At 35.3% G+C, this 13,255-nt stretch overlaps 1 protein-coding gene across 17 annotated transcripts in view; it reads right to left on the bottom strand.

The window, feature by feature from the left end:
• Window positions 1–13,255, bottom strand: part of ctrip (E3 ubiquitin-protein ligase ctrip) — a 201,006-nt gene that overhangs the window by 87,376 nt on the left and 100,375 nt on the right. For all 17 annotated transcript variants that reach the window (XM_067128935.1, XM_067128938.1, XM_067128937.1 and 14 more), the window contains one exon: window positions 7,606–7,883. In XM_067128935.1, the coding sequence (XP_066985036.1) occupies window positions 7,606–7,883 (278 nt within the window). The remainder of the gene's footprint in view (window positions 1–7,605; window positions 7,884–13,255) is intronic.

The following is a 13,255-nucleotide window of genomic DNA, read 5'->3' as shown; positions in this document are numbered from 1 at the left end:
ACATGGTTTCTTTGATCAAAATCCCATTAGTCAAATAAATTTCCAAAATGCTATTAGGACAAAGGTTAAATTGAATGGAATTATGAAATTAAGGCTATAAAGACAAGTACTTGGGCATTTTTAGTAATTCACTTTAAGCAAGCAGAAACATCTATACTACAAGAAATCCAAGTCAGGCTAATTTAATTAAATTTTATAGTAAAACACAATTTTCTTGGAAAACATCATTAGCTTATCAATATTGCAATCACCAAGCACCTCAGTCATGGTCATATTATGAAGTCGGGTAGCTTTTCCCTTGATCAAAGAGTATAGTCCATTAAAATAGGTTTTGTCATTAGATCCACTTTGCAAGAATTGCACAAACGGATCCTTCTCTGATCTTCATTTTGTAACAAATGAATGGGGGGAGGGACATGCTTATATTCCATATGAAGCCTTTTGTTAAAATTATGCTAGTCCTCCTATCAGATCCAGGCAAGTGAATGTCACCTAGTCTCTTTGGAGAAGCTGGTCCACAAAACTACTGCAGGATCAATCCCCAACTACAATGGTCTGTTATTTCAGAGCACTGACAATCTGACGAGGTTGAGCAGATAAGAATCATCCGTGACGAGTTCCTCATTCCCATGGATCCAGAGGTCCTGTGTTCATATATGAATAGGTTCAGGGGTCAGGTGCCCACCTGGACCTTTAGCAAGGGAGTCTAGGTTGGCAGAGCATCAATGCCAGCACAGCAACTTACTCAGTGTAACACCCTTGGAAGAGAAAAGCATCTGGGTCATGTGCAACAGCAGGACAGCTACTGAGTGTCTGATGAACCAGAGGAACTCCCACTTGGATTCATTGTGACATCTGGATGAGGGGAATAATCTTTTGGGTAGTGGAGGCCTGCATTACAATAATGCCCAAATTCATTGTAGGAGTTTGAAACATGGTCACAAATGCCAGATGCAGTAATGTTCCAACCTTCTTGTCACAGCAATATCTAAAAATGGGTGTTTACTGAGCATATTCTGTCACCAAACCTCTTAGGCAGCCTGTTAGCAACATGCCTATGGCATCAACAGTGTGGTTCCCTAACCTGGCCCTTATCACAGACTAATGCACTTGAAAGACTATTCCTCTGAAACCCACTGCTTCTTTGATTATGTTGGAAATCAGGGGCTCCAGGGTGACTTGCTCTCTGTTTTCATTAACCAGTCCATACTCTGATACCTGTTTAACCTTCCTAGCTGGATCAGGCTTAACTGTTGCCAAATTTAACCAAGCTTTCTTGTGAGTCCAATTCTGAAATCCTTCTCAGTGTAGCTGATATAATGGCATTTCTGTAGCTCGTGCTCCAAGCATGAACTTGAGTATTTCCACACCTTATCTGGCAACATCTTTTTCAAGAAATAGTCATCAATATCCTCATACTGTCTCCAAAACCCTGGTGACCTCTGAGGTATAAAAACTACCCTTTACATGCCAAATCATTCATTCTTGTTGCATTTCCTCACTGCAATCTTTGTGTAATTATTCAAGCAATTATGATAAACAGTAGTATAGCAAACAAACAAGATTGTAGCATTTTCATTACAAAGCCATTACATCCTAATACATGTACCCCTCTCCATTTTCCTCAATTTTACATGGGATGTTCTGGATAACTGAAACATTAGGAGTAAGGGAACTTGTCATAACATCCATAGTTAAATCTTAAACAGTATAACATTGTGTGACCAGGATTCCAACACAAACACTAAGTATTCTATGATCCATGGGTTTGTAAAGAAAAAACTTCCTAAGAAAGCATAGTTTTAACATGAAATCCCTCAACTATGATGAGCAATCTTGAGATGGGCTTACTCCCACCCGTTACGCCATGAACTTGTCATATTAATTCTAAGTTTACCTTTTTTGTATGTACATTAAGTCCTTCAACTTCATCAGAAGCTTCAGGAGTCTAGCTTTCTGATAAGCAACAAAATCTGATAGGTAATCATGACCTTATCCTATAGCTTGCACTTAAAACATTCATGATATCCAACAGTTGTAATGCTTCAATATTTCTTGCCAAAAGTATTCTCAACTATACTCTATTTTAAAAGAATTACCCACATAATGTATTGCATCTAAATATGTATTCAGGCACAAAACCTTCATAATAATATACCAGGTAAGTACAGTACAGGGGTTACTGTAACAATACATGTACAATCATCCAACTTCCAAATATTACCATAGCCAACATTCTACAGTGGGTGTAAGTTTGAAAGTTTACAGAAAACAATAAAATAAACATACTGCCAAGCCCATAGACAAGTTTTATTGCAAAGCAAAGATCTGTCAACTTTCCATGAAGTTATAGCTGAAATCTTTGCCATGAATGCAATTAGTTGTTATTGTTCTCTAACTGCTTGCTACCAGCAGCAGCACCCACACTTGATGATTCTGCATTAAATTTTTCTTTCTTGAAGCAGAAGGATAGGTTGTACCTTAAAAGGGGCTTCTTCATTCCCTAGAATGCCTTCCATTAACAGTTTTCATTATAAAACAATAATATGATGCTCACAAAAAACAATATATTATGGATAGGCATTACAGTACCTATAATTCAATAGTAATGCTTACAACAGTGAATACCAATACAAAATGGATCACACCACATACTCACTTTCATGATCTACATCACCATCTCCTAATCAAATGAAAGATGATAAGCAACAAAGCTTCCTATAAATGACATTTGTGTCATCTCTCTTCATTTCAGTAATGCTGATAACCACTTGGCTAGTCTTCTGAGAAGAGCTAAGCTTCCACCCTGTAATGCCACTCATCAGAGCTGACTAGTTGACAACTTCAAATAGATCACAGAAACAAAATTTGAAGTCTCTATTCAAATTGACCTGGAACTGTTCTGGTTATCCAAATATTTTAAATGGACTAGCATATAATAAGCTTTTCCAAATAGAATTATTTGAAATTTTGTTATAATCTGATTCCACCTTATAAGAAAAATGAAAAATTTTTAATATTGCCTTTTTCACAGGTATACAAGTTATAACATGCCCTATATTAAATATCTTTCATGCATGCGTTAGAGTGTTTGTATCCCTGTAGGAACAAATACAGAATTTGTGGTCAGAAGTATGATGGACAGTGTGCTTGTTATAAGGTACCTGCAAAAAAATATGTGGGGTCCTAAGTAATGGACTTTAAGTGTTTAAAACTTGAAAAAAAAAAAATTACTGTCATCTGAAGGGCTCACGACTTAGATTATCTTAATAAACATTGTACTTACGTTGAAAAAATTACTTTATAGCAATTAAAAGTTATATATGAATGCTCAAATTATTTTGCTGACATCTAAGAAAAATATTACAAAGCACACCTTTCAAAAACATTTGGCTATTATTTATGCTGACTCTCTATTCTACATGGCATCGAAAGTTTTAATTTCAAATATAACTTCAGCTGCTTCATTCCTTTGCTGACCTGCCAGCTTCCTGCCTTTCAGTCTATCATAAATCTGTTTTCCTGAGTAAAGATACCAATTTCACAATAATCTCTCCAAATGACGAAACTAAACTAACTTCATTATAGCATTACAAAAATATAATTTACAAGTTTAATTTATTGAACTCACAGTTTCAGCTTTCACTTCTTCCTACTACACTAAACCTTCTCTCTATTTTTATACAGTTCAATCTGAACATTCAGATTCACAGGTAATTAAGTATTTCAAGACAATAGGAACAACTATTCTACACCACCACCATCTTTACAACAAGTAATCAAGACACCACAATACTCTATTTAAATGAACTGAGACTAACCTTACAAAAGCAATACAGTATCAATTAGTGTTTGAACATAACTGGAATACAAATGTAACTAAAATCACTTAGACTTGGCAATAGAACATAAAAAGTAACAATGCAACTTTTAAAAACTTATTTGGATGATAATACATTAGGTAAAATTCCAAGCAATCAGATATAAATTCAAATTAAACCTTCTGGGCCATTAAAATATTCCATTTGCCTACCACTTTTCCTAAATGTAAAATATCTTACTTAAAAACACACATACTAACTGAAAAAGGTTGGCACAATGGTATGAATACTCACAAAATTCTAGCTAGGAAAGCAACATGGAAAGGTAGTAGAATGCTGTAGTTGCCTAACCGAACATGTGTCGCGTGAGTGTCTAAACATGCACAGTAGGGAAGTTTTCACTCCTGATAAAGCAGGCTAGTGTGACTGGATTCCCTACTTAGATAAGGCAACTAATGATTAATGGGGTTGTAGTGAACAATTATATACTATAAATAAATACTGTATTATACTATACCATAAATGTCCTTTGGGTCTACAGTTTTTATTGGTCAAGTTGTTGTATGGAAGAATACATTGATTAATGCCTTTAGAATATAAAATAACAAATAATCTTCCATTTTCTATATCTACTTATATCATTAGTAATTAAAGGTAGTGATAATTTGGATGTAAAAAATGTTATGCTCAATTTTTAATTTCAAATTTTATGTAGTTAAAGCTATTAATTATCTGGACTTAGATTAAAATAGTTACACTTCCTTAAACTATGTACCATGAAATATGAATATATTTACCATTAATTCTATACATCCTAGAGTCCTTGAAATTTATGAAACTCACAATATTCTATACTGTAAATCCAAGAGTTCTTGAAATTTCTAGAATTAATTAAGACCCCATGTAAAGTACATTTTAAAAATAGGGAGATTGGCAAAATATCAAATTTATAAGATTTTAATTTTGAGTGTAACAACTTTATATTCAACTGTCAACTTCTTATTGAATGCTTCTAAATCAGTTTTCACTCTTTTGTGTTAGTATCCTTTTACTTAGTGGGTTTCCATTTTGCCTATAAAACACTTTAAATATTAAAAGAGCTTATCTGAAACTAAACATAAATACTTTGATAGGTACACTGTGGTTGCTACCTGGAAGTTTGAATAAAGTTAGGTGGTTGTGTCTATATATTCAATAAAGTTTGCTTAACACACACACACACACACACACACACACACACACACACACACACACACACACACATATATATATATATATACACACACATATATATATATATATATATATATATATATATATATATATATATATATATATATATATATATATATATATATATATTATGTATATAGTCGTCCTCAATTTCAGCGCCACCAACTTCCAGCAATGTGATCTTAAGGCACCTTTTCAGCGCCGTTAACGGCATTTTATCGGGCTGTAACTTGATGTTGCATCAAGTTACGGTGCCGTAAGTTCCACTGAAGCTTAACAGCAAGAATGGGCATCAAGTTAACAGGGCTTAAAGCGCTCTACCTTGATGCAATGTCAAGCTACGGTGCCGTAAGCGCCATTAAAGGCGAAAAACCGACTTTATATACATATACATAATATATATATATATTCTTTATTTCATCAAATCCCTGTCTACATTACTCCTCCTTGAAATATTTTGGCGTAAAAAGCTGACAAAGTAGGATAAGTGAAAGTGGAAAGGAAGGTCAATTTCCTGAAAAAGGCTTTCAACTAAGTATCTGGTCGCAACTGCATTCATTATCTCCCCAACTCGTCTTTTCCTTGGGTGTGTGACGTACTCACTGACGTACTTGTTGCTTGATAAATGTAATAGCTTTTCTTTTTAGTTTTGTACTTCTCTAATATATTATTTATATTTTACCATACAAAATGCATTTGTTACAACAAAATTATAAGATTTACAGCTGAGTACACTGGGGACATCATGTTAAAACAGGTTAGTTGGGTTAAGATGTGCTACAAAAGTTGGAAACCTGACAGTTTGGATATATGAGAAGGGGTGAAGATGCAGTGTGCCAATTATAGTATATAAGCAACAGAACAGAGAAACAGCATAGCTAAGGAACTAAAATACACAAGCATTATAAAGCAGAAATTCCACAAGAGAGAACTTAAATATTCAACATTAAATGCCCAAAAACGTTAAAATCTGCCAGACATTATTAATGATGTGTACAAGTACGATAAACCCATTTGGTGTAACAGTACATACTGGAAAATAGAAATTTAAACTTAAAAAAAAAAGAAAACAAAAAGCGAGCAATCCCTATTAATCCCATTTTTATTCAATCTCATCACACACAAAAAATAGTTACACAAGAAGTTTCTACCCCTCAAATTTATTATAAGAGGCCAGAACAAAAACAAGCATGAGACTCTTGAATCTCAAGTAATGTTATAAAAACACATGCACACTTAACTAAAAGCAAATGAGGAAAAGTTTCTTGAAGTGCATTTTGGATTAAATTAATGTACAAGCAAACTAACACAAGCAAGTGTGAGAGTGAGTAAAGAAGAGAGAAAATCACATATCTACTAGAAGCAGTGCATTCCTCCTAAAATTTGATGGGCATTTAATTTAATAGGACATTAACACTACAAAAAAAAGGAAAGGTGGCAGGCTAATAAGCAATTAAGAAAAACAAAAAAGGAGCGACTTCTGTGGCGTTATTCCCTATTCTGGCTACTTTGAAACTTTACATAAAATGAAGTGGCTTAATTCAATAATAAATATATAATATACTGAATATATACAGATATGTATATACTGTATAAACACATACCATACTGTATATATATAACAGCAATGACAGTACCCACCTTAAACCTACATCCCAGCAAGCTTGACTTTACTGTCTGTAAATTTATAAGTTTCTTAAAACACTCCAGCAGCTTAAACATTCAAAAAATACTGTTATAAGATTATCCATAGTAGCCTTGTGTATGGTACAGTATCAAACCAGTTACATTTGTTAAGACATGAGAACCATGAAAAATGATAAGTACCTCAGTAACTCTCATGATGAAATTTAATCACAAATCAATACTTGAAGCCAACAGAATCCACAAGAGGAGAAAGAAGTCCCCTAAGCCCACAGACAAAGAAAATGCTCAAGACCCAAGTAAACCAAGTACCAATTCCACATTTCAACAGAAAAAAATTAAACCCTTCCACCAAAGAAACAAATTTAAGTATAATCCAAACTATTCAGACAGGGTCCAGATCCAAACACAGGACTCCTTGACAACAGAATGACTAATTACTACCTTGCTTTACTAGCATTCCTCCGACATCAAGGATACCCGAAAAGAGCATTACACTACAGCATACAATCACTATTACAGACACTGCACATGTATGGTATTTTACTTTAGAAATTTACATAAGATGTTTTACTGCTTACAGTAAAACTGTAAAATATGTATCACAAGCAAAGCCCAAAAATAAGAGGCTTGTCCTATAGACAAGCAACTCAATATGAACCTATCTGCACATAGTTAATACTGTACAACAATATTACGTTCTTGAAAAACCTCATTTTGCAAAGCCATTAATTAACAAGCCTTTGTTTAACAGTCTGATAAGGTAAAAAGATAAAATTCCCATATAGCATCCTATTAGGGAGGCTACAAAAATTAAATTTTAAAATTAACATTTTTCCCTCAGTTTGCTAAGAACCTTGATAACAATACTACAGAAAAGGTTAAGTATTCCAAATAATACACATACCTCCAAGAGTAGCAAGAGAAGCAGTAGGGAGCAGTCCTGATGTGGTGGAGGTAGATGGAGCAGCATGAAGTGTGGCGGAGGCTGTGGTGGTGGTCGAAGGCAAACCAGCTGCGCTGGCTGTGCCTTGACCTCCACCAGTGGAACAAGCACCATGAGGAGATGCCTGGGGAGGTCCAGATGATGATGTGGATGAACCCTCGTGTCCACCATGCGACCCAGACATGCCGGAGCCACTGCTGCCAAAGCTCACCTTACCGCACCCTCTCGATGAGTGCTGGCTGCAGTACAAAATTTTCTTAATTTAATAAACTTAATTATTATATTCAGCAAATAAATCTGACACAAAAGCCCAGTGTTACTGTACGGTTTAACAGTACCTAGGTGTTCTATGAACTTATATTACTTGCATTAAAAATCCTGAAACCTTTTAAATTACCTAAGACTGCATACACATTTTTTCCAAGTGTTGTCCTATAACTTGTTTTACACTATATGAAAACTAAGCTGCAAATACTGCTTATAAAAAGCTAAACATTTTATAGCAACACTAGACTTTCCAAGCTACATGCTGTCAACATCTTTTAGTTAACTTCTATGCCTTTTTCACTAATACAGTAAACATTCTTCTTAAATACACAGCAGCATCTGAGAAAAACACAAAAGTCACTGCCACGTCCACCACAGAATCAAGGTGAACTACCTGTGTACAGTATTAGCTTCATTATAGTAAAGTCATTACACACCACATAATACCTTTCATCTGTGCATCAGGGCCTGTCACCCCAAATTGTACCAACTGGTGTCCGTCACCCCAAATTTTACCATCTGGTGCCCATCACCCCAAATTTTACCATCTGGTGCACATCAACCCAAATTGTACCATATGGTGCCTGTAACCCAAATTTTACTGTCCAGTGCCCATCACCTCAAATTTTACCATCCGGTGCCCATCACCTCAAATTGTACCAATCAAGATCCAAATGCCCTCATTACACATTCCTAGGTCCCTGTAATCTACTAAAATATCCTTCCTTTCTTTTGTGCAGCTCCAAAGAGTCAACTCACCACTGCATTGCCTTCAATTTCTAAAAATTACTTCATTTATGTGCTTTTTCATTCATTGGGAACATCTTCCTTAATTTCAATTTAATTTATATGTCATTTAGTAGTACTGTATACAAATGGGCCTGCACTTCTGTGCTACACTCATTTTTTTTATTTTCTAGAGTTGTGTGATCAGTTTCCTTGCTTGCGGAATATTTCATGTTATGCGGTAAATATCAACTGGCCAGAGGATTATTCTGTTTTCTTGCTAATATCATGTTTAGCACCTTACTGGCAATGTTTCATTCTCACCATTCTTTTCTATGACACATTACCTTTAGTTCTCAGCTCATACGTTAAATGTTTTTTAATTCTTTAAAAAAATTTTTCTATTAAATGTTCACGTATATTCATCATTGATTTCCTTATTTTTGATGTGGTGATTCAATTACATTTATAGGCTTAATGTATGGTGGGGTTAAAGCATATATTGTCAATTAGTGTTATTTATTATGCTGCCCTGATATATCAGGGGTTGCCTGGTAAAGCATGTAATGCCTTCTTTTAAAAATAATAATGCTTCACATTTAGCAATGCTAATTCATAGGCACAAGCATTCACCCTCATCTGAGGTTAGTGCAGCATTGACTACACTGGTTTAGCATCCTGAAATTGGTGGCTCCCAAGCTTCCTTTTCTTAATCCCTCAGGTCTTTCAAAACCCATGGGTACATTTGGCAATCTGTGAACTTCTCCAAAGAGGATCAGGTTTGACTCTTTACAGGACTGCGTGGTTTTATTGAATGATTCCAATGATGAAACCACCGAGGAAGATGCATTTCTATACCCCTTCAGGAGGCAAAGATGTCAGTGAAAACTTGCAACCTTCCCATTTAAAAATTCTTCAGAACATCATGAAGATTGAAGGGGAGTGACAGTAGGTGTGGGGGCCCCAAGTAATTTATAGTAACCTGACCTTTGCTATAGCAGTCATTGCCAAAAATGTACCTATTGCATTTCTTCCTGGTCCTGTGATGTGTTTCCCTGTGATGTGTTTTCCTCCAAAGTGGATACTTACAAAAGCTTAAGAATATAAGTATTCTTGGCACAGAAGCTATTCCAGGAATAGCTTAGGTTAGCTGTCTTGAAGCCTCACGATGCTGCAAATGTTTGTTTAGCTCAAGTTACAGATCCCAGTGGACTGACTACTCTCCATTTGGTCATTTGCACCATTTCAAGGGTGGTAGACTTCAGATCATATTGTCTTCCTTCTCAGTCCTCAAAATCTGCCTACTTGATTTTGGTGTTACTCCTAAATTGCCATATACCCTTAAGGAGGCTGCAGTGAACACTGTTTTTATAACAAACCCATATATTATATGAAGAGTACCCTCCTCCCTTGCCCACACACCTTTTTTTCTGGTACACGAAACTTAATGACGGGAATCTGAGGCATTGTAGAGAGACTGGTCTAGTACTAAAGGGCATCTGGGTTATGATTGGTACAAGCAAGTGCAACATGGCTTTGATGCATGTAGGAAATGCAACATAGAATTTGTATGAACATAGGATTTGTATGAGGAAGTGTTTCGAGGTATTAAATCATTCTCAAGAGAACAATCACTTCCATACCCTCATAAAGACTGACTGGAGGATTTGTAATTGAATGAAGATGAAAACTGTGGAAAGAGACAAAGTACAAGTAGACTTTCACTAATCTGCCTACTTGTAATCAAGTTCCTTCCTGAATTTGGCTAACTTCAAATTTCCTTAACCACCTAACTCTGATTTGGCTGCATTAAGTCTGTTCACCTGCTAGTGCACTTCCTAGCCTAATCTTGTAAACATATGGAAAAGATCACAGCATTTTTAGAATTTTTACATAATTTCTTATCTACCAAACAGTAATGACTCCAGTGAATATGGAAATACATCTGACATCCAAAGTACAGAAAAAAAGGCTTGATTATTTTACTCTTCAAAACAAGAAGCTACAATTATTATATTAAAGTATTAATTTAGGCTTTTAAATACAATATACCATGATAAGCTATTATATAACTACTGTATCTGAATTTGAAAATATGATACAAATAAAAAATTAATGCAGAAAATTTAAGGGCAGTTTATCTAATGTACGAATCAACTGCATTTATGGATACTAGTAAACATCATACAGGGTTTATCACATATTTTTAATGGTTTTTGTCAAAGCTTTAAATATATGATACAACAACATCACAACCAGCTTTCAGACATTTCTTTTCTCAATAACAGGGATTGGGGAGAGGAGTGAAGTAAGCTGATGAAAGATACAACAGAGAAGCTAACTAAAGATAAAACATAGTTGGTGGTTGTTAACATACGGTGAATAACAAAAAAATTAATGGAAAAATAAAGTCCACAGTAGTATGTACGCATATTGCTATATACAGGAAGCTTTCACCTACTTGATCAGTTGGCCTCTTCAGCCAGAATAAACATAGAAATAAAATAATACATTTATGACATCTTTGAAAAATGGAAGCTATAAAACAGCTTGTTATTCTTTCAGGTAACTCCAGAATTGCTCATAGTCTATTAGCAATTCTCTGGGAACATCGTGGCACAGTAGAGGCTGGCATATCGGTCGTTTGTCTTACTGCTTGTTGATCTCCAACACTGGTGAACTTGGTGGTTCTTTGATTGTTCCAGAAATTGCTATTACATTGTTAAATACGTCTGCAGGGCATAATGAGGAGGCAGAAGCAGGTGCAGTTGAAAGATAATCTAAATTTATTTTGGCAGCTAAAACAAACCAACTTGTTAGTGAAGAAATCTTCCTGAGTAAATGATTTATTCTCCTCAACAGTACTCATTAAATTTATAAGAGCCCCTTCTACAACCCTATGCTTGCCAATATCACTACCCCTATATAAGAGATCAGCATTTAACCAGTCTATCCTTTTATCCAGTTCCAAAGTATGTTTTGCTACCATACTTGGCTACATACTTTTCTGGAATACTATTTTGCCATCTCATTTATGTTCCTCTAAACGGACAGAAAGTCCTCCTCCTGTTTCACCATATCTTCTATTGCAGGCTTTCCTTCTCTTTCGAAGTATATCGTAAGCCAACTAATTCAGAAATGTATATTCATTATTTTTCCTACCATAGCTCAAGTGTAAAGTCTAATGTTGTACTGAAGTTAGTTACTCGAGCCCTTAGAATCTGACCCTTGTTATATTGATAGGGAATTTGAACATACAGTATAACTAATGTTTTTCTTGATTTGGGTTATCTACAGCATTTCTTAACTAAAGCATTTTCCAGAGCAAAAGGTAATTTCTACAATCCCAAAAGTAAAGAAAAACTTGATTCATGTAACAATATACTTTATCATCCAAAAGTGTGAAATTAGCCTTTAGTTATAAGAATTTTCCATAGGCAGTCAGGCTATAAGAAACAGACAGGAAAATGGTGCCACTAATAAGGAAGTTGATGTTTATTCAATACCATGCAGAGACTGCAAAAAAGATATTATGGTGAAACAGAAAGACTTCCTATCCATTTAGAGGAACATAAACGAGATTGCAGAATAGGATCCCAGAAAAGTATGGTAGCAAAACATAGTTCAGAACTGGACCATAGGATAGACTGGTTAAATGCTGATACACTGTATAGGAGTAGTGACATTGGCAAGTGTACAGTTGTAGAAGGGGCTCTTATAAATTTAATGAGTACTTTTGAGAATAACAAACCATTTACAGGCAGCCCCGGTTACTGGCCGGGGTTCCGTTCCTGGCGGCTTGATGATAACTGAAATTCATCGATAACCAAAATTCAGAGTCTCTGGGCGCCGCAATCATCCTTACGGCACCCTAGACCGTGTCATGGCCAGATACTTTACCCTAATACGTTATGTAATCTCTCTCTCTCTCTCTCTCTCTCTCTCTCTCTCTCTCTCTCTCTCTCTCTCTCTCTCTCTCTCTCTCTCTCTCTGAGAGACCTTTTCAGAACGCTAATGATGTGATATTCCATCTCCATTGTCTTCCTCTTCTTAGTGGGACTTCCATCGGATGTAGCATTCTCACGTTTGGGAGCCATGGCGAATTAAAAAAACACATGCCAAGAAACAAAGAATCATGCAGCAAGAACCTACTGTACACTGTATACTTGTGTAACAGGCAATCTTGCTTATCATGTGACCCCAAATTTTCACACTTAAAAAATTATTTTATCATGTATCTCGTGTATCATGCGAGTTCCTTTTTTCGAGACTAAATTATAATAGACTTACTCTTCTCCAACTCTTTATTTATCCCATCTTCTAGTCAAATAAGTTAAAAGAGAATGCTAAAAGTATCATTAGTAACATTACAGTCGTTGCTTAAACGCATACAGCCATAAACAACCGAACGAAAACTGTTGTTTTGCTACAAACTGAATCGGATAACAACAGCTGTTTTGCTAGCATTTCAACCATTGTATGATAGTAAAAAATTACCATAGTTATATTACAAATGACATTAAGTAGAATAGGACTGATACATTTTTACATTATACCATTATTTGCTATGGATAAAAGATCGGCAAGGAAATATAGTGCTAAACTTAAGCAACAAGTT

The sequence above is a fragment of the Macrobrachium rosenbergii genome, chromosome 27, assembly GCF_040412425.1.
Source record: "Macrobrachium rosenbergii isolate ZJJX-2024 chromosome 27, ASM4041242v1, whole genome shotgun sequence".
NCBI classification, from domain to species: domain Eukaryota; kingdom Metazoa; phylum Arthropoda; class Malacostraca; order Decapoda; family Palaemonidae; genus Macrobrachium; species Macrobrachium rosenbergii.
This window is presented reverse-complemented; position numbering and strand designations above follow the sequence as displayed.